Source organism: Hypomesus nipponensis, chromosome 16, assembly GCF_054491055.1.
Source record: "Hypomesus nipponensis isolate SF chromosome 16, ASM5449105v1, whole genome shotgun sequence".
NCBI lineage: Eukaryota > Metazoa > Chordata > Actinopteri > Osmeriformes > Osmeridae > Hypomesus > Hypomesus nipponensis.
In genome coordinates this window covers 1,987,501-2,007,814 of record NC_140376.1, presented here as the reverse complement: position 1 = coordinate 2,007,814, position 20,314 = coordinate 1,987,501, and the positions used below count along the sequence as shown (strand labels likewise).

The 20,314-nt window shown below is 51.5% G+C and overlaps 2 protein-coding genes across 3 annotated transcripts in view; one reads left to right on the top strand and one right to left on the bottom strand.

The window, feature by feature from the left end:
- xpr1a (xenotropic and polytropic retrovirus receptor 1a) overlaps positions 1 to 20,314 on the bottom strand; it is a 94,821-nt gene that overhangs the window by 67,635 nt on the left and 6,872 nt on the right. The window lies entirely within an intron of this gene.
- acbd6 (acyl-CoA binding domain containing 6) overlaps positions 1 to 20,314 on the top strand; it is a 28,034-nt gene that overhangs the window by 5,407 nt on the left and 2,313 nt on the right. For both annotated transcript variants that reach the window (XM_084675795.1, XM_084675794.1), the window contains 3 exons: positions 2,206 to 2,311; positions 5,338 to 5,427; positions 19,945 to 19,975. In XM_084675795.1, coding sequence (XP_084531921.1) covers positions 2,206 to 2,311; positions 5,338 to 5,427; positions 19,945 to 19,975 — 227 coding nt within the window. The remainder of the gene's footprint in view (positions 1 to 2,205; positions 2,312 to 5,337; positions 5,428 to 19,944; positions 19,976 to 20,314) is intronic.

The following is a 20,314-nucleotide window of genomic DNA, read 5'->3' as shown; positions in this document are numbered from 1 at the left end:
GGTGGGTGTGTGTGCGTGTGTGTGGGTGTGAAACTGGTGTGTGTCCGTGTGCCGGACACCAGAGGGTAAATGCAGCAAAGCACTACTCCTGGGGAGGAGAGGTGTTTGTGTGGTAGAGGGGCTGTGTGGTCGAGGGGGGGGGGAGGGGTTTGTGGGGTAAACAGGAACAGGGACCCAGCATGTTCCAGGAATGACAGAGTGGCCTGTGACCTTCCCAGAATGCAATTCGGCCGTGCTGTTGTCACGTAATTTGTCAGGCCTCGATTAATTGTGTGTGTGTGTGTGTTTGCTGTTTTCTATGTGTTTGTAGCCTTCATGTACGCGTGTGTGCAGGCCTGTGTGTGTGTGCTTGTGCGTGCAGGCCTGTGTGTGTGTGTGTGTGTGTGTGTCCACCGTCCAGCCTCTTGTGAGGTCCACCCTCTCCGTCCAGCTCTGGGAGACTGATGAGCTCGGCCATTGATTAGTTGTCGGGGGAGACGGATGGTTGCCACGTGCCAGGGTGTCTTAGGGGTCACAGCCCCGCCCCCTGATGAATAAACATGAGGCCTGATTATAATCAGGAATATGCAAATGAAGGTGCTCGTCCATATTCAGTCCTCGTCAGATGAGTTATGTACTGCTGATAATGGGATGAGAGACGGCGGGAGGACGAGCGGGAGGGAGGGAGAGAGAGGGAGCAGGAGGAGGAAGGAGGGGATGACGAAGAGGTCTTTGTCTCGGACCAGACACATCTTTGGGGGTAATCTGCTGTTGCTTTATGAAGCTCTTCCATACATGCGGCCTCCATACCTGTAGTGAGGCTGTCTATGGTCAGAGGCTGGGGCTGGGGCTATGTTACTACAAGTGGAATACAGTAGTACTAGGCTGGGCGACGACTGGGGTACTAGGCAGGGGTAAAAAGGTAGGAGGCAGGGTTAATAAGGTAGGAGGCAGGGGTAATAAGGTAGGAGGCAGGGTTAATAAGGTAGGAGGCAGGGGTAATAAGGTAGGAGGCAGGGGTAATAAGGTAGGAGGCAGGGGTAATAAGGTAGGAGGCAGGGGTAATAAGGTAGGAGGCAGGGGTAATAAGGTAGGAGGCAGGGGTAATAAGGTAGGAGGCAGGGGTAATAAGGTAGGAGGCAGGGTTAATAAGGTAGGAGGCAGGGTTAATAAGGTAGGAGGCAGGGTTAATAAGGTAGGAGGCAGGGTTAATAAGGTAGGAGGCAGGGTTAATAAGGTAGGAGGCAGGGGTAATAAGGTAGGAGGCAGGGGTAATAAGGTAGGAGGCAGGGGTAATAAGGTAGGAGGCAGGGGTAATAAGGTAGGAGGCAGGGGTAATTAGGTAGGAGGCAGGGGTAATTAGGTAAGAGGCAGGGGTAATAAGGTAGGAGGCAGGGGTAATAAGGTAGGAGGCAGGGTTAATAAGGTAGGAGGCAGGGTTAATAAGGTAGGAGGCAGGGGTAATAAGGTAGGAGGCAGGGTTAATAAGGTAGGAGGCAGGGTTAATAAGGTAGGAGGCAGGGTTAATAAGGTAGGAGGCAGGGGTAATAAGGTAGGAGGCAAAGGTAATAAGGTAGGAGGCAGGGGTAATAAGGTAGGAGGCAGGGGTAATAAGGTAAGAGGCAGGGGTAATTAGGTAGGAGGCAGGGGTAATAAGGTAAGAGGCAGGGGTAATAAGGTAGGAGGCAGGGGGACCAGGCTGTTGCTGGGGTGCAGTGCTAGCTCTCTCGGGGGGACAGGGAAGGGAGTGGGGGTCTCCTGGTGAACAATAGACCACTCAGTGCAATTAAACAGCAGTCCTGTGTGCATAGGCACAGAGGGAGAGGAGTAAAGCCCTAAATGGGATTTAGCCCCAATCCTGCTCCCCCCATCCCTCCCCTCCCTCCCCTCTCTTATTCTCTCCCTTACCCCCTTGGCTTTGGTGCCCCTGATACCAGGAGGTGATTAGCGAGGCAGAGATGTAATTGGAGCATTCTGTGTGTGTGTGCTGTGCTCAGAATACTGTGTACAGAGAGCACCTGTCTATGTAGAGGCATGTTATAACAACATGGTTATATACCTGTTCCACCATCGAATACCTGCACACACACACACACACACGTTTGCCCCCCCCCCCCCACACAAAGTTAAGGCTGGTGAGGAGGTCATATGTCCTCCATTGCAGTAGAACATAGAATGATCCATTCTCCTCCCCTCTCTGTCTGTCTGTCTGTCTGTCTGTCGTAGGGAGGAGGATAAGAACATCTTTGACTACTGCAGAGAGAACAACATGCAGAACGTGAGCACAGCCATCAGCTCCAACAAGGTGGACGTCAACGCCAAGGACGAAGAGGTGAGACGACGTGTGTGTGTGTGGTAGGGATGTCAAAATTGCAACAAAAAAAAGACGTTATAATATTTCCTTAAAAAAAACACATTCGAATATATTCTAATTTCTGGTAGCGCATTAAGTACGTCAATAACAGGACAAATTAATACAACGAAACACAACTACTTGTATATTGTAGGTAGGTGGGCCTAATTTATTTCAGTTTAAACATATCTGACAAATTACCTACACAAAAAAAAGTTAATGAACTAATGGCCAAGACCCCAGACCTTGGCCTCGCTCGCACACACGCAGTCTTTCTTTTTCTCTCTCTCCTGCACCATCGCGCTCTCTGCGCATAGCGGTGTAAAATGAACGACAACAATAAACTAATTTCGAGTTCTGAGCAAGCAATTTAAGGTCGCGATCCTTGTCCCAAATATGGCAGGCTTCATTCAGTGATTGAAACAAATATTATTAACATAACAAGTTTGACAGTATAGAGCCGACATTGAACGCACACACTACTTTAGCTGTAGGCTCAACAAGTTTACCATCAACTGACCAAAATCGGAAATATTTCCAGACATCACTCTTTAGAGTTTTGGGGTTACAATCACTTTCTCTTCTGCGGTCAAACTGGGTTCTGCACTTACTGCCATCTTCCACGCAAGTCAACTGTCAGCAGTGACGCTGAGGCGCGCGCCCTCCCGCAAAGCAGACAGGCGCACTGCCGCTGCGGATGTGTTTATTAATTTTTTTACAATGGAATATTAATTATCAGTTCGAAATTCGGTTTTTAACCACCATTCGAATATATATTCGAAATTTAGAATATTGGTTGACAGCCCTAGTGTGTGGCTGCACCTGCTCACCTGTGTGTGTGTGTGTGTCCACCACATCCGTTTCCCACCCTCTCTCCACCCTGGGATGTGTGGGAAAAGCTTAAGGCGTTAAGATCATTAGGTGTCTCCCCGCTTGACCTGAAATCTCTTTATGTCCTCCCAGCTCCATTCATCACAGGGATGCAGAGGGCTTAGGGCCCCCAGAGGGCCCGCCCCTTCCCCTGATGAGGGCCCAGTAGCTGCCCCTCTGGCTGGCTCCTCTGCTGCAGATGGTGCTGCTGGAGCCTGCTGGAGGCTGGTCCGCTTGTTGTTTGAGGGGGGGCACCTGGTGGCTGTCGACCTGCAGTTCAGCGCCCTGACCAGCAGAGGGCAGTAGTGAAGTTCCGCTCCACTCGGTGGGAGAGGGTGCAGTTAGAGTCCATCTGTCCCTCGGTGGGTGGGGGGGGGGGGGACGACTAAAAAGACAAGAGGTGAAATACCTCTGATGTGTTTAGATGTTTCTTATCAACTATCCTGGAGAGGGAGGAGAGGAGGGAGAGGAGAGGAGAGGAGGGGAGGGGAGGGAGAGGGGGGGAGGGAGAGGGGGGAGGGAGAGGAGGGGAGGGAGAGGGGGGGAGGGAGAGGAGGGGAGAGGAGAAGAGAGGAGAGGAGAGAGAACAAACAGGTGTGATGTCAGACAAATAATCCCCCATCATCAATTCTCTCTTTAATCTCTCTTCGGGTCACAAAAATCAGGTTCAGGAGTTGTTTCCGGAACCTTCAGGACAGATTTCGAAACTAAGAGTTTTAATAACAGGAGGAAGCTGAGTACTGTTTTGTGATGAAAAAGTGACAAACGGCCAACGTGAGGATAACCTAGCAGAGAGAGAGAGAAAGAGAGAGAAACTGTTTAGCATCCAGCCCTGGCCTGGACCATAAATATCTATTTGAACCTGCAGTCGTGGTGATCAATATGATTTAAGCTATAGAAAAGGGCTCTGGGAGTTTGCTTTACCTAATTGGCTTAACTGAAAAATGAGCTCCTGGGGTTGTTTTAGAATGAGGCTTGGATGCAGGGAAGGAAGTGTGCGCGCGTGTGTGTGTGTGTGTGTGTGTGTGTGTGTGTGTGTGTGTAGGCAGCTGATCAAGTGAGCTGCTCCCATGTAGTCCAGAGTTTCCCATCAATCAAGTCTAAATAGTCCACCGGCCGTCTGCAATTTACCCACACACACACTCCTACACACACAGACCTCCACACAAATACAGCTAGCGCACACCCCCCCCTTCCCCCCCACCCCCGTCTGGCCAGCGGGCAGCTCAGAGCCCCTCCTGTCAGCGCCTGGACCAGGCCTCAAGCCCCGGGCCTCAGGCCTCAGGTCCAGAAGCTCTGGTTACAGATGGAGAGACGGAGGGAATCTTTTCTTAATGGCCACAACTGAATGGTAGTTAACTCTGAAGAGCTGTGGGAGAGAGAGGGAGAGGGATGGATGGTGGAGAGAGGGAGAGGGATGGATGGTGGAGAGAGGGAGAGGGATGGATGGTGGAGAGAGGGAGAGGGATGGATGGTGGAGAGAGGGAGATGGATGGATGGTGGAGAGAGGGATGGATGGATGGTGGAGAGAGGGAGAGGGATGGATGGTGGAGAGAGGGAGAGGGATGGATGGTGGAGAGAGGGAGAGGGATGGATGGTGGAGAGAGGGAGATGGATGGATGGTGGAGAGAGGGATGGATGGATGGTGGAGAGGGAGAGGGATGGATGGTGGAGAGAGGGAGAGGGATGGATGGTGGAGAGAGGGAGAGGGATGGATGGTGGAGAGAGGGAGATGGATGGATGGTGGAGAGAGGGATGGATGGATGGTGGAGAGAGGGATGGATGGATGGTGGAGAGAGGGAGAGGGATGGATGGTGGAGAGAGGGAGAGGGATGGATGGTGGAGAGAGGGAGGGATGGATGGTGGAGAGAGGGATGGATGGATGGTGGAGAGAGGGATGGATGGATGGTGAAGAGAGGGATGGATGGTGGAGAGAGGGATGGATGGATGGTGGGGAGAGGGATGGATGGATGGTGGAGAGAGGGATGGATGGATGGATGGTGGAGAGAGGGATGGATGGATGGTGGGGAGAGGGATGGATGGATGGTGGAGAAAATACATTTCAACGCTCACTTTCAGACTTACAGATAGGTCTGCATAACTAATACTTTGTGTGTGTGTGTGTTCGTGTTCAGGGGCGAGCTCTGCTACATTGGGCCTGTGACAGAGGACATAAAGACCTAGTGTCTTTGTTACTGCAGAACAGCGCTGATATCAACAGCCAGGTAAGATTCTCTCTCTCTCTCACACACACTTTATATCCACGGGCCCCAGGGGCTAGGATATCCAGTCCAGTCCCCAGGTCCTCCAGTAAATCCTCCAGGCTTCAGTCAGAAAAGACCCCGGCTCTCAACCTGGCCCTGCCCCGGCCCTCACCCTGGCCCTGCCCCGGCCCTCACCCTGGCCCTGCCCCGGCCCTCAACCTGGCCCTGCCCCGGCCCTCAACCTGGCCCTGCCCCGGCCCTCAACCTGGCCCTGCCCCGGCCCTCAACCTGGCCCTGCCCCGGCCCTCAACCTGGCCCTCAACCTGGCCCTCAACCTGGCCCTCACCCCGGCCCTCACCCCGGCCCTCACCCCGGCCCTCACCCCGGCCCTGCCCTGGCCCTCACCTTGGCCCTCACCCTGGCCCTGCCCTCACCCTACAGGGATGCACATAAGGAGGGCTGGAGGGATAGAAAGGAAGGAAGGGATGAGAGGATGGAGGGATGTTGTGTATAGAGGGATGAGAGGATGGAGGGATAGAGGTGAGGAAAGATTGAGGGGTGGAGGAGTGGAAAAGGGAGGGATGAAAGGATGAAGTGTTCAGGGTTAGAGGAGGCTTTAGTCCTAAGCTGGCTCAGCCACGCATCGGTAAATGAGTACAGTGACACACACACACACACACACACACACACACGCTTTACTGCCTTCACAGTAAGACCAATCAATGTGAAGTCATCAGGCAAATTGTTTACATTATACAACCCATATCATGGCAAAGTGACATTTGCAAATGACTTTCTCTCATTTTGTGGTGCCAGAGGGGCCTTTGTCTTTTGTGTGTGTGTGTGTGTGTGTGTGTTCATGACCGGACCAGCTGACACACACTGAGACAGAGTGATGACACAGGGTCCTGGAAGGCTTGTCCTTCAAAAGAAATAAACAGTGACACATTTTTTATGGACAAGATATCCAGACATTTTTTTGTTAACCATGGCGCTCGCAAACTGGCCTCCAAATGTCAAACACATACTTACATATGTAAGATTGTTTGAATGTATTTGTTATTGATCAGCCAAACAATGTTTTCTTAACCAACCCTAAAGAGAATTAGTGTTAATCATTCCTAAAGATATTGCTGCTAGAAGCTGTGTCACTTCCTGGGCTGTTGTAAGGGTGAGTGTGAAGGTATGTAGAGGAATGCTGGAGTGGACTAAACCCCCCCACACACAGTCTCTCACAGACCTGGGTGGATGTGAGGAAGTGTTGTGGAGGTGGTTCAGAAGCCTGCTCTCAGGCAAGGACCATGTCAGGGCACCTGTGACCACGGCCAACCACAAGCTTATCCCCTTGGTCTAATGGGAGACGGTTGGTTTGAAACAGGTTCTTGAACAGGAGTGTGGTTGTAGAAGGGACTAGGGAACAGACTATTAGTTGTAGTTTTTTGTGGAGGTGAGATGCTAGGAGGAAATGAGGACAGGATTGTGTTGATACTTTTCTACCATGTCCTGGTTTGTGGCTGAGGGGATGGTTATAGTCATCCTCTAGTTATTCAACATCCCATAATAATCTGCCTTGACCTCTGCCAACTGCCAACCGACCGTTAAATAAAGATCAAAACGATTTATGTTTAATTTGTTGATTAAAAAAGAGTGCGGGGAGTAAAAAAAAAAAAACCCTACAACAAAGTATTATTCCAGGGCAGCGGGGTCAAAAAATCGTTTGAATTAATCAACTGATTGTTCTGGTGAGTGTTCCCAAACGGTCTAACCTGCATTAGGGTGCGTTTGATTTTAATCCTGGATCAGCGAGGGGGGGTTGAGGGGGACTACAATAGGTACCTCTGTCTACCCGTGAACACCCTGATCAGCTGCACACCACCTGTCCACTGGAGTCCATCCGGCTGCAGATGGGCTGTGGTGCGTGTGGGGTCACGTTCCAGGTACCGCTGACGCTAAAAGTTGAAAAACTCCAGAGGTTCGATTTGTATTTACACGTTTTATGTAGGCACAAGGTAAAGATCAATACGCTCTTGAAGGATTTCATCGGATTTTTTTTGTTGCGTGCGTTGATTGGACTGGTTTAGTCAGTAGCTTACCCCTTTATACTTTGTGTTAACAGTCAATCCACAATGCGTATAAGGATAGGTGGAGCTTGATAGATACTGTCTACATAGTTCTGTGACATCATGTGTGAAAAGCTCATTTGAATTAACGTCACACATTTTGAGAGGTAGAAATACACCAATTTTTACCAAGGCGTGAACCAGTGAATCACTGTATTTGTAAATCATTTGCATGGTGGATTGATGGGGAGAAATGAAGAGTTTGTCAGAGAACCTCATGAACAAGGCTTCTAGCTTGGCTAGAATTGTCCTTACTTTTCCCCTATATATGGCCCCCCTGCTTACAGGCTTCTGGAACAATCCATCATTTGAGAAGAACCGGACATTGTGATAATCCCTCAGATATCTGAATATTCCATTCTTTTAAATCTAGTATGTAAAGGACTTACCCCTTCCTTTCCCTTCGCTTAGCCTCTTAACATTCCTAGTTTGAGACAGCTGTCTTTTGTGTGTGAAGACAGAGCTAGCCTAACGTGCTGTGTCTCACCTGGCTAACACGACTTCTCAGACGCTTGTGTCCAGACGCTGTAATCCTCATTTACACACTCCGCTAAACACACTCCACACGCTGTCCCCTGTCTCAACCACCCAGCTCCAGGTTAGTCTGTCTCTGACCTTTAGGAAGAGACGTGTCCGAGCTAACAAGCAGGGGTGGGTCTGGGGTCAGGGGAAGGATTTACACGTAACAACAACAAACAATACTATTACAAACTCCAGACTTAAACCCTCATTATGTCTGTGTGTGGTGGGGGGAAGCAGCAGGTGAGGTTGTCCAGGGGTCACTGTGGAAGGGAAAGAGAGAACCACACAGAGGTGTGAGAAAGAACCAGGGTTAGGAGGAGAGGGGGAGGAAGGAGAGGGGGAGAGAGAGAACCTGGGTTAGGAGGATGGGAGGAGAGGGGGAGGAAGGAGAGGGGGAGAGAGAGAACCTGGGTTAGGAGGATGGGAGGAGAGGGGGAGGGAGGAGAGGAGAGGGGGAGAGAGAGAACCTGGGTTAGGAGGATGGGAGGAGAGGGGGAGGAAGGAGAGGAGAGGGGGAGAGAGAGAACCTGGGTTAGGAGGACCGGAGGAGAGGGGGAGGAAGGAGAGGAGAGGGGGAGAGAGAGAGAACCTGGGTTAGGAGGACCGGAGGAGAGGGGGAGGAAGGAGAGGGGGAGAGAGAGAACCTGGGTTAGGAGGACCGGAGGAGAGGGGGAGGAAGGAGAGGAGAGGGGGAGAGAGAGAGAACCTGGGTTAGGAGGACCGGAGGAGAGGGGGAGGAAGGAGAGGAGAGGGGGAGAGAGAGAGAACCTGGGTTAGGAGGACCGGAGGAGAGGGGGAGGAAGGAGAGGAGAGGGGGAGAGAGAGAGAACCTGGGTTAGGAGGATGGGAGGAGAGGGGGAGGAAGGAGAGGGGGAGAGAGAGAACCTGGGTTAGGAGGATGGGGGGAGAGGGGGAGGGAGGAGAGGAGAGGGAGAGAGAGAGAGAACCTGGGTTAGGAGGATGGGAGGAGAGGGGGAGGGAGGAGAGGAGAGGGGGAGAGAGAGAGAACCTGGGTTAGGAGGATGGGAGGAGAGGGGGAGGGAGGAGAGGAGAGGGGGAGAGAGAGAACCTGGGTTAGGAGGATGGGAGGAGAGGGGGAGGGAGGAGAGGAGAGGGGGAGAGAGAGAGAACCTGGGTTAGGAGGATGGGAGGAGAGGGGGAGGGAGGAAGGAGAGGGGGAGAGAGAGAGAACCTGGGTTAGGAGGATGGGAGGAGAGGGCGAGGGAGGAGAGGAGAGGGGGAGAGAGAGAGAACCTGGGTTAGGAGGAGAGGGGGAGGGAGGAGAGGGGGAGAGAGAGGTGGTGGACTCCTGGAAGTGAATTGGATTGAAATACAATTGATATTGGCAGGTAGTGAGTTGTGTTTGGAAGTAGAGACGTGTGTGTTCCACCCAAAGGCCAACAGCGGGCGCTTCTACTGGTGCTTCTGTCTCTCTCTCCTGTCTCTCTCTCTCCTCCTGTCTCTCTCTCCTCCTGTCTCTCTCTCCTCCTGTCTCTCTCTCCTCTGTTTCTCTACTCCTGTCTCTCTCTCCTCTCTCTCTCTCCTATGTCTCTCTCTCCTCCTATGTCTCTCTCTCCTCCTGTCTCTCTCTCCTCCTGTCTCTCTCTCCTCCTGTCTCTCTCTCCTCCTGTCTCTCTCTCCTCTGTTTCTCTACTCCTGTCTCTCTCTCTCCTATGTCTCTCTCTCCTCCTATGTCTCTCTCTCCTCCTGTCTCTCTCTCCTCCTGTCTCTCTCTCCTCCTGTCTCTCTCTCCTCCTGTCTCTCTCTCCTCCTGTCTCTCTCTCTCCTCCTGTCTCTCTCTCCTCCTCTCTCTCTCTCCTCTGTTTCTCTCCTCCTCTCTCTCTCCCTCCTCTCTCCTCTGTCTCTCCTATGTCTCTCTCTCTCCTCCTGTCTCTCTCTCCTCTGTCTCTCCTCCTGTCTCTCTCTCCTCCTGTCTCTCTCTCCTCTCTTTACTGTGTATTAAAACAACATGATCCATGAGGCCCACTGGGCGGCTCCCAGCACCGCTAACTCTAATTAATTCACTGGGTGTGTGTGTGTGTGTGTCCGCATGCATAGTTGTGTTCATTGTGTGTGTGTGTGTGTGCATTGCATGCAAGCGTGTGTGTGTCTGTGGCGTGCCAAGCACTCGCCTGCCTCACAGTCTATCAGATAGAAATTCATAACTTAATTGAGGTCAGAGCCTGGGGCCGGGAGAACAAAAGTCTCCAGCGAAGACCTGCTGGATCAATACTCATAAATATCTGGCCTGGCTGGCCGTACAGGGCTAAAGGCTAGGGGCTAGCAGAGGCTAGCAGAGGCTGGGGGCTAGCAGAGGCTGGGGGCTACTAGGTTTGGGCTAGCAGAGGTAGGTTTCTCTAAATAAACCTGGTCCCTTCCAGAGGTTTGCAGGCTGAGCTGCACGTCTAGCTGTGCTGAACTGCACGTCTAGCTGTGCGGAGCTGCACGTCTAGCTGTGCGGAGCTGCAGGTTGTGCTGTGCTGCACGTCTAGCTGTGCGGAGCTGCACGTTGTGCTGTGCGGAGCTGCACGTTGTGCTGTGCGGAGCTGCACGTTGTGCTGTGCTGAGCTGCACGTCTAGCTGTGAGGAGCTGCACGTCTAGCTGTGAGGAGCTGCACGTCTAGCTGTGTGGAGCTGCAGGTTGTGCTGTGCTGTGCTGCAGGTTGTGCTGTGCTGTGCTGCAGGTTGTGCTGTGCGGAGCTGCAGGTTGTGCTGCTGGGATATACGGCCGTGTTGTCATCCGTGCTGGAGTCCCCAGGTAGCTGTAGAGGTCACCTCGCTCATTTTGATTTGGTATTGACGGCTAACTGACAGGTCACTGTGACCCAACGGCGTGTGTGTGTGTGTGTGTGCTGGAATGTGTGTGTGGGCGGGGGGGAATGTAGCTGTGTGTGTGTACATGCACATAGGTTTCTGGTGTGCTTATATGCATGCTTTGATTTGTGGTGCCATAACCTTTCAGAATATAAACACATTGATTTGATATTGATGTGCGGAGCGAAAAAAGCAACAGCCTTTAGCTAAGTGCTTAAGTGCCCTTATATGTTTATGTTCAATGAAGGAGGGGGCGTGGCCTGGCTCAGGAGCTGTGTGCCTGGTCCAATGAGAGCCCAGCCTGGTCTAACACCTAGCTATGGTCTGGCTCGCCATGTAACCTTGGTAACACTAATTACACAGTAGCTGTTTGGTGCAATACACACCGTGGGATCAATAAAGTTGACTTGACTCAACTGTACTCTACTCTGTCCTACTCTGTAGCTGATGAGTCCTTGCTGTACGTTTCCTTCTTAGAATCCATTTCCCTCCAAACGTGGATCGTTAGACAGTTGTTGCGTATCATATATTGTGTTTTATGTTAATTATATCTCATGTTAAACAACTGCTTGATAGTTTAACGCAGTGGTCCCCAACCCTGGTCCTCAGGGCACTCCTCTCCTGCTTGTTTTAGATGTTTCCCTGCTCCAACACACCTGATTCAAATGTATGGGTCGTTATCCAGCTCTGTAGAAGCCTGCTTATGACCATTCATTTGAGTCAAGCAGGGAAACATCTAAAACATGCAGGACAGGGGGTCCCTGAGGACCAGGGTTGGGAATCACTGGTTTAACACACCATTGATATCGCCCTGTCTGTTGCACCTTCAGACTATCAAGAGAGGCCCCTTCAAATGGAAAATTAACAAGTTCATAAACTGTAAGAGCTGTGATGCTAGTCTGTGGAACCAGGTAGTTGAAGTGGGTACCAATAGGTGCATTCAACATGGACTGACTTCAAGCAGCTGGCTGCAGCCGGCTGACTTGAAACAGTGAATTCTGGTTAGACTTGTTGTCCAACTTGAGACGGCGCCAAGGCTAGGTCACTGTGACGTTGCCATCAAAGTACCGTGAGGCAACTGTCGGCTGTGTAGCCGAGCACATTTTCTCAAGAGCAACAGCACGGGTTCTAATGACGACACAGCTATTTCATGATTGGCCAGACTCACACACAACAACTTTGACGTTTTGTAATTATTCTGAGACCTTCAGTTTCGCCAACGCTCAAATCCGGACCAAACTGTTTAATGGAATAAAAAATGTGTTGAAGAAAGGGTTTTAGTCAGCCTCTTCACTAACAGAAAGACTAAGTTTAAGTATAAATAAAGTAAGCAAACAGCGCTTGATCGGCCATGACTGACGTCAACGCAGCAAACCACGAGAAGCTGAAATGTCTGACTCTAAGGAGGGGTTTTCAACTCCTTCCCGACTGCAAGCGGCTACTCTCGCCGGTCGTTTCATACAGCCGCAGTCCATGTGGAACGCACCTACTGAAACCCTCCCTCCCTCCCTCTCTCTCTCTTTCTGCTGCTCTGGTTCCTCTGTCTCCAGCTGGGTCCTTCCTCTGAGGCCGTGCGGCGGCCATGTTGTCAGTCAGCCCTTTTAGCTCCGCCCTCCCTCCTCCACCTTCAGTCGTCTTGTGTGTGTTCGCTGAGGAGGTGTCAGCAGCTCCGCTGATTAAACCGATAACACACACACACACACACACACACCCGCACGCACAACATCACAAGCCCACGTCCACATGTGCCGGGTACACACACAGACCCACACACACACGCACAACATCACAAGCCCACGTCCACATGTGCCGGGTACACACACACACACACACACACTGACACGGGGCCAACCGTGGCTGATTAAAGTTCTATGGCGAGGGCATCATTACACGCTGCTGCCCTCCCCTTCCCCAGCACCAGCGCCTGTAACAAATGGCTCAGTCAACCCAGTCATAACAAATATCTAGTAGAATTTGTCATAACGCATTCTGTGTGTGTGGCGGGGTGGGGTGGGGGGGGTATAAGAGGGAGCAGAGAGGGGAATGGAGGATCTCAGACAAATAGGAGGAGAGGAGAGGAGGAGAAGAAGAAAGGAGGAGAGGGGAGGAGGAGGAGAAGAAAGGAGGAGAGGAGAGGAGGAGAAGAAGAAAGGAGGAGAGGGGAGGAGGAGGAGAAGAAAGGAGGAGGAGAGGAGGAGAAGAAAGGAGGAGAGGAGAGGAGGAGGAGAGGAGGAGAAGAAAGGAGGAGAGGAGGAGAAGAAGAAAGGAGGAGAGGGGAGGAGGAGGAGAGGAGGAGGAGAGGAGGAGAAGAAAGGAGGAGAAGAGAGGAGGAGGAGAAAGGAGGAGAGGAGAGGAGGAGGAGAAGAGGAGAAGAAAGGAGGAGAGGAGGAGAGGAGAGGAGGAGAAGAAAGGAGGAGAGGAGATTAGAGGAGAGGAGAGGAGAGGAGGAGAAGAAAGGAGGAGAGGAGGAGAAGAGAGGAGAGGAGGAGACGGAGAGGAGGAGAAGAAAGGAGAGGAGAGGAGGAGGAGGAGGAGGAGGAAGAGGAGAGGAGGAGAAATGGAGACAGTGTTTCTCTTCTACATGAGGATGTCAGTGCTTGTATATGAATGTGTGTGTGTTGCATTCTTACTTGAGGCCCTGTAATCGCCTTGTTTGTTTAGAAAGAGACGAGGTCTGTGGAGAATCGCTCTGACAGCTTCTAGAATGTTCCTATGGAGACCCATAGTCATCCCAACAGCAGTATCAACTACCACTCAACCTGCGCACACACTCTCATTCTCACTCACACACACACACGCACTCACTCTCTTACACACGCACACACACACACACAATAAGAAATTAAACCTACAATACACGAGCCGTGACATTTATACCTGTTAGCAAGGATCACTCTGATCGTGTCTGGAAGAAATTAAAACTCCTGCGTTGATTTTACAGGCCTCAATAGAGGCAGCCGTAGCGGGGATAAAGATTTACAGCCCAGGCGGAAACCCCTTCCGGTTATACCTGTCTGGTCACCACGCATGTTCCCTCCTACAATCTGCTCTGATTGGTCCCCTCCTGTGTCCATTTCCTGTGTATTCATTTATTCGTAACTGTTCCCATAAATTGCGAGATGCATTAAAGCTGTCCTCACTTGTTTCTAGACGGAGGTAGAGAGTGAGGGATGGATGGGTGAAATTAGGAGAAAGGATAGGGAGGGATTGATGCAGAGGAACAGAGAGAGTGGGAGAGACAGAGAGAGACAGAGAGAGACAGAGAGAGACAGAGAGAGACAGAGAGAGACAGAGAGAGACAGAGAGAGCGAGAGAGAGAGAGATATCCTATCCTCAGGGCCACAGCCAGGTATTTTGGGCCCCATGACAAAAACATCTAATTGGGCCCCCTCTGTGCAGCTGTAGTCACCCCATCTCTACATCACCACGTCACTGAACTGTCCCATCAAAAGCTTTACATAACTGTAATTAAAGGCTTTCGACTCTCTTGCTTCTTGTCGTTCAATACTAGTACTAGCACAATATTTACTGCTGGTGATTTGTACATGCAAGTCTGCATACAATATGCAGTTCACTACTAAGATTAAAAGCCACCATAAACAAATCCTTAAGGCAATCTTTTACAGTCTCAATGTATTTTTATTGTAAAATTAAGAGATAAAATTCCCCCTAACATTAATGAAAGATTTTTTTCTGGAGGGAGGGAGATGGGAGGGAGGGAGGGAGATGGGAGGGAGGGAGGGAGATGTGTCTGTATTTGGGAATCCAAGCTGCGGTGTGTTCAGCAGTGTGACACAGAGGGGGTTATCTCTGCTGGCTAGGTGCTTTTGTAGTCCAGAAGGTAACCCACCCTGGTATTTGTAGTTCTCTATAAATGGGGACGGGGGTCAGGGTGGGGTGAGGGCGGGGTCAGACAGCTGGAGGACACAGAGGAGGGTAAATGCTGCCTAATTCCTCCTGGGGTAGTGGAGCTCACACACACTGAGTGGCAAGGTTAACAATGGAGGATCCAGCACATACACTGACACACGCACACACACACTGAGTGGCAAGGTTAACAATGGAGGATCCAGCACATACACTGACACACGCACACACACACTGAGTGGCAAGGTTAACAATGGAGGATCCAGCACATACACTGACACACGCACACACACACTGAGTGGCAAGGTTAACAATGGAGGATCCAGCACATACACTGACACACGCACACACACACTGAGTGGCAAGGTTAACAATGGAGGATCCAGCACATACACTGACACACGCACACACACACTGAGTGGCAAGGTTAACAATGGAGGATCCAGCACATACACTGACACACGCACACACACACTGAGTGGCAAGGTTAACACAGCTGGCTCAGAGAGTTGCCCAAGATTCAATTAAGGCTGCCCCACGCCTGCTGATCCTTTTAACACTGGCAACCCCATACACACACACACACACACACGCTGTCCACTACAACACTTTCATATACACACAGACAATCACATGCACACATAGACTCCTATAAATAAATGACTGGATGCACACAAACTAAAGGTAAGATTCAGACTCTCTTTTCCTCAATTTCTTCTCTCCCTCCCTCCCCCCCTCTCTCCCTGTCTCTCTCAGAAGTCTGATTAATGGCACGTGCTCATCATAATGTTATCTGCATATGAATGGAGGTAGTCTGTTATTGATTCTCCTCTGCTTGGTCCAGCACAGACCCTGGAGACTGAGCTGCATCCCTCTGTCCTCTCCTCCTCCTCCTCCTCTCTCCCTGTCATCCCCCTCTCTCCTGCACTCTCTCCTCTCCTCCTCCTCCTCTCTCCCTGTCATCCCCCTCTCTCCTGCACTCTCTCCTCTCCTCCTCCTCCTCTCTCCCTGTCATCCCCCTCTCTCCTGCACTCTCTCCTCTCCTCCTCCTCCTCTCTCCCTGTCATCCCCCTCTCTCCTGCACTCTCTCCTCTCCTCCTCCTCCTCTCTCCCTGTCATCCCCCTCTCTCCTGCACTCTCTCCTCTCCTCCTCCTCCTCTCTCCCTGTCATCCCCCTCTCTCCTGCACTCTCTCCTCTCCTCCTCCTCCTCTCTCCCTGTCATCCCCCTCTCTCCTGCACTCTCTCCTCTCGTTCCCCTCTCTCTTCTTCCCCCAGTCTTGCCCTCTCTTTCCCTTCCTCATAGTCTGCTCTCTCTCTATTCTCTCTCTCATCCCTCTGTTTCTCTCTGTTTCTCTCTTCCTCCCAGCTCTGTGTCATTATAACCAGCCCTGGCTTCATGCATCGATCATAAATCTTAATTGCTTGTCCATTTCTCCTACTTGTTTAATGTGACTGTCGGTTAGAGGGGAGGGAGGGAGGGAGAGAGAGGGAGATGAGGTGGGGACAGAGAGATGAAGGGAACAGAGAGAAAGTGAGAAAAGGATGAAGAAGAGACAGAACCAGATCATGCGGTTGAGAGTTGAGAGTCTTGTTTACTCTCCACTGAGTCCAAATCCCCCTAAAGCTTACATCACACCTACCATATGCCCCCGTTCTGCTAGCCCAGATTTAGATCAAGCCCAGCCTTGATCACCACAGCCCGGCCTAGATCACTCTAGCCCATCCTAGCCCAGCCCATCCTAGGCCAGCCCATCCTAGCCCATCCCGTCTGTCTCATATGCTTCTGCTGCTCGTACAGATGGGGCTGGATTTGACAGAGCTTTTCTCGACCAAGAATGTGTCTGTGTGGCCGGTACACACACACACACACACTCAAAAACGAGAAAGACTCAAACACATGAGCTTCTCGGTTTAATCTGCTTAGATCTTAGTGACTTTGACTGCTGCACATACATCTACATGAATAGACTGCAGCACACTCTCACACACACATTCACACACACTCACTCACAAAATGTGTTTTGGTAAGGAGCCACAGAAATCCCACTCCATTAATCCTTCCGTCCGTTCTGTCTCCTCTTCTGTGATTGGTTAAGAGGAACGGCGTGGCGGGCTAAGTTTACTTTGTTGGGCTGCTCATGTTCTAACAGACCAATCACAGAACAGACCAATCCATTTCTGCACCAGTCACAGAACAGACCAATCCATCTCTGCACCAGTCCATTCAGTCTCTCTCTGGATACAGTAGGCTTATTTCATTATCCACCTCTTCATCAATTTAGCTTTTTCTCTCCTCTTCCTCTCTCCCTTTCTCTCTGTCCCTGTAGCTCCTTCCCTCTGCCCCTCCTCTTCCTCCTCCTCCCTCTCCTCCTCCTCCTCCTCCCTCTCCCCCTCCCTCTCCCCCTCCCTGTCCTCCTCCTCCCTCTGCCCCTGCCCCTCCTCCTCCTCCCTCTCCCCCTCCCTCTCCCCCTCCCTGTCCTCCTCCCCCTCCCTCTGCCCCCCCCTGTCCTCCTCCTCCTCCCTCTGCCCCTGCCCCTCCTCCTCCTCCTCCTCCCTCTCCCCCTCCCTCTCCCCCTCCCTGTCCTCCTCCTCCTCCCTCTGCCCCTGCCCCTCCTCCTCCCTCTCCCCCTCCCTCTCCCCCTCCCTGTCCTCCTCCTCCTCCCTCTGCCCCTCCTCCTCCTCCTCCCTCCCTCTCCCCCTCCCTGTCCTCCTCCCTCTCCCCCTCCCTCTGCCCCTGCCCCTCCTCCTCCTCCCTCTCCCCCTCCCTCTCCCCCTCCCTGTCCTCCTCCCCCTCCCTGTCCTCCTCCTCCTCCCTCTGCCCCTGCCCCTCCTCCTCCTCCCTCTCCCCCTCCTCCTCCTCTATTGTGTGGGACTGTGTTGTATTGTCCTGGTGCTAGATCCATCCAGGCGTTTCTGCAGAGCAAGGGGAACTCTGGTGACATTTCAAAGAGGAGTGTGTTTTCCTCTCTCTGGCTGGGATGGGACGGTACCAAGGAAACATCTCTCTCTCTCTCTCTCTCTCTCTCTCTCTCTACTCTCCCTCTCTGTCTCTCTCTCTACTCTCCCTCTCTGTCTCTCTCTCTACTCTCCCTCTCTGTCTCTCTCACTCTACTCTCCATCTGTCTCTCTCTCTCACTCTACTCTCCATCTGTCTCTCCCTCTCTCTCTACTCTCCCTCTCTGTCGCTCTCTCTCTCTCTCTCCATCTGTCTCTCCCTCTCACTCTACTCTCCCTCTCTGTCGCCCTCTCTCACTTTACTCTCCCTCTCTCTGTTTCTCTCTCTCCCCATAGCAAATGGGAGACAATCCAATTTGCCTCCCCCCCCTTCACCTCTGCCCCCCCCCCCCCCCCTGGCTGAGGCATTAGTGAATGCTGAGGGGACATTGACCCCCCACACCCCCCCCCCCACACCCTTGTTTTTTTACTGTAGTTACAGAAACTAAGGGATATAGCGGTTACTATGCACACTTCACCAAGTGCTGTAGACTCTTCTGTGCATGCGAGAATCCTTTATTCTTTTCTCTGTGTGTGTGTGTGTGTGTGTGAAGGAGAGAGAGAATGAGAGAGAGAGCGCGTGCGTGTGTTTGTTCCGTACAGGACTGAGGGCAGATTAGTGTGAGCAGATTAGACTAAACCCCTTAAGCTTTAATTATGACTGTATGCATGTATGCATCCTGGTCTATCTCTCTGTCTGTCTGTCTCTCTCTCTCTGTCTCTCTACCTCTGTCTCTCTCTGTTTCTTTCCCTGGTTTGTTGTAAACATCTGCCACTTCATTGGATTGTATAAGGACTCAACACCAGCAGTTGAGTGCATACCATCTCTTCAGTGGGTGATGGTCTCTGTATAATTGATCGGACTTTAGTGTTAAAGACTATTTGTTCAAATAACAAATATATTTTAAAAAATGGGGGGCATATATATATTTTTGCTTGACCAAATCCTTACTTTCCATCCTGGCTTTCTAAGCAGCTCCATTGATGACACAACAGTTACCAAAGCGACAGACTACCTCTGTTCCTTTCCGTACAGATACTGACTGAGCATGAGGTCATTTAGCATCCTAACCCCCGCGGAGGGAATAGAACTCTCTAATCCAATCATCTGAAGTCTCTAAAGGGATCCCTCAAACCAGACAATAGAATAGGATGACACTCTGGGATCGTTTAGTCAGCCCTAGTTAGTGAGGATGGAGAGTCTGGGATCGTTTAGCCAGGCCTGGTTAGTAAGCATGAAAACCCAGAACCACAGGTTTTCATCTATCTCATCATCATTAGATCAGAGATTTATTTATATTTGATTCAAACAGGATTCACACCCACTCATGTCCCAGCCCATCAAATACACAATTCCTGACCCCCAGCCTTGATCATCATCTCCCTGTCTCTCACACACACACACACACACACACACACTTCCCTAACGCCTCTCCACTCAGCCTCCACCCTGCCCCCGAGCTCTTTGTTCCTGACTGGTCTGTGTGTCCAGCCTCACAGCCACCGTGGCTAACGCCTTTAGCACGGCCCACACCTCCAGGAGGAGAAGAAGAGCCACCCAGGCTTAGCCCTTCCCGCGGCCCAGACACGGGCTCCCTCTCCCAGCCTGTTGAGCACGGAGGGCTGCCTGACCTCCCGGCCACAGTGTGTTAACCCAGGCCAGCGGGAATTAGTGTGTGTGTGTGTATGAGCGAGTGTGTGTGTATGTGGGTGTGTGTCCAGAGGTGTCTCCTGGATCAGGCCTTTGGTTCCAGTGCCTCGAACCCTGCTCCAGGTTTTAAAAGTTTCATCGCAGTTCGCCCCTTTGATCAATATGTAATCTGCTCCAATAATCCCCCCGGATATCACCCACTGTTCACGAGGCCCACTTCACTTTGTTTCTACTTCCTGTGTGTGTGTGTGTGTGTGTGTGTGTACATGGAAGCCCTAGGTAACAAGTGGGCCTGTCAGCTTAGACAGCTGTGGACTGACATCAATATTTCATATCATGTTGGAGTGTGTTACCTTGTCGACTTACTACGTGTTCCTTGTGTTACTTTGTACAGTTCTTCTAGAAAATATTTTGGATCAGTTTTCTCACACACTCTACCATTCTGTCACTGTCTCTCTCCATCCTCTCTCCCTCCATCCTCCCTCTCTCCTCTATATCCTCCATTCCCTCTCTCTCTCCCTCTCCCTCCCCCTCTCTCCCTCTCCCTCTCCCTCTCTCTCTCTCTCCAGGATGATGAGGGACAAACAGCACTACACTATGGTAAGAACCTCTCCCAAGCTCAACTCTTACATATGATTTGGAATGGTGTGTGTGTGTGTTCCCTCATCCCTCTCCTCTCTGCTGTTACGGCTCCAGGTGCATTTCATCCATCAGAGTCTCTTTCGTGCTCCTCTGTTTCCATCTCTGCGTGTGTGTGTGTGTGTGTAGGAGGCATGTATGAAAGGTCTGTCTTTCTGTCTCCATCTGTGTACGTGTGTATGTCGAACGTACGCCTGTCTGTCTGTCTGCAAGTGTGTGTGGGTTTAGAAGAGGGGGTGGGGGGGGTGATAATCACCAGGTCTCCCTGAGGAAATCAACAGTGCTCCATGCCCCCCCCCC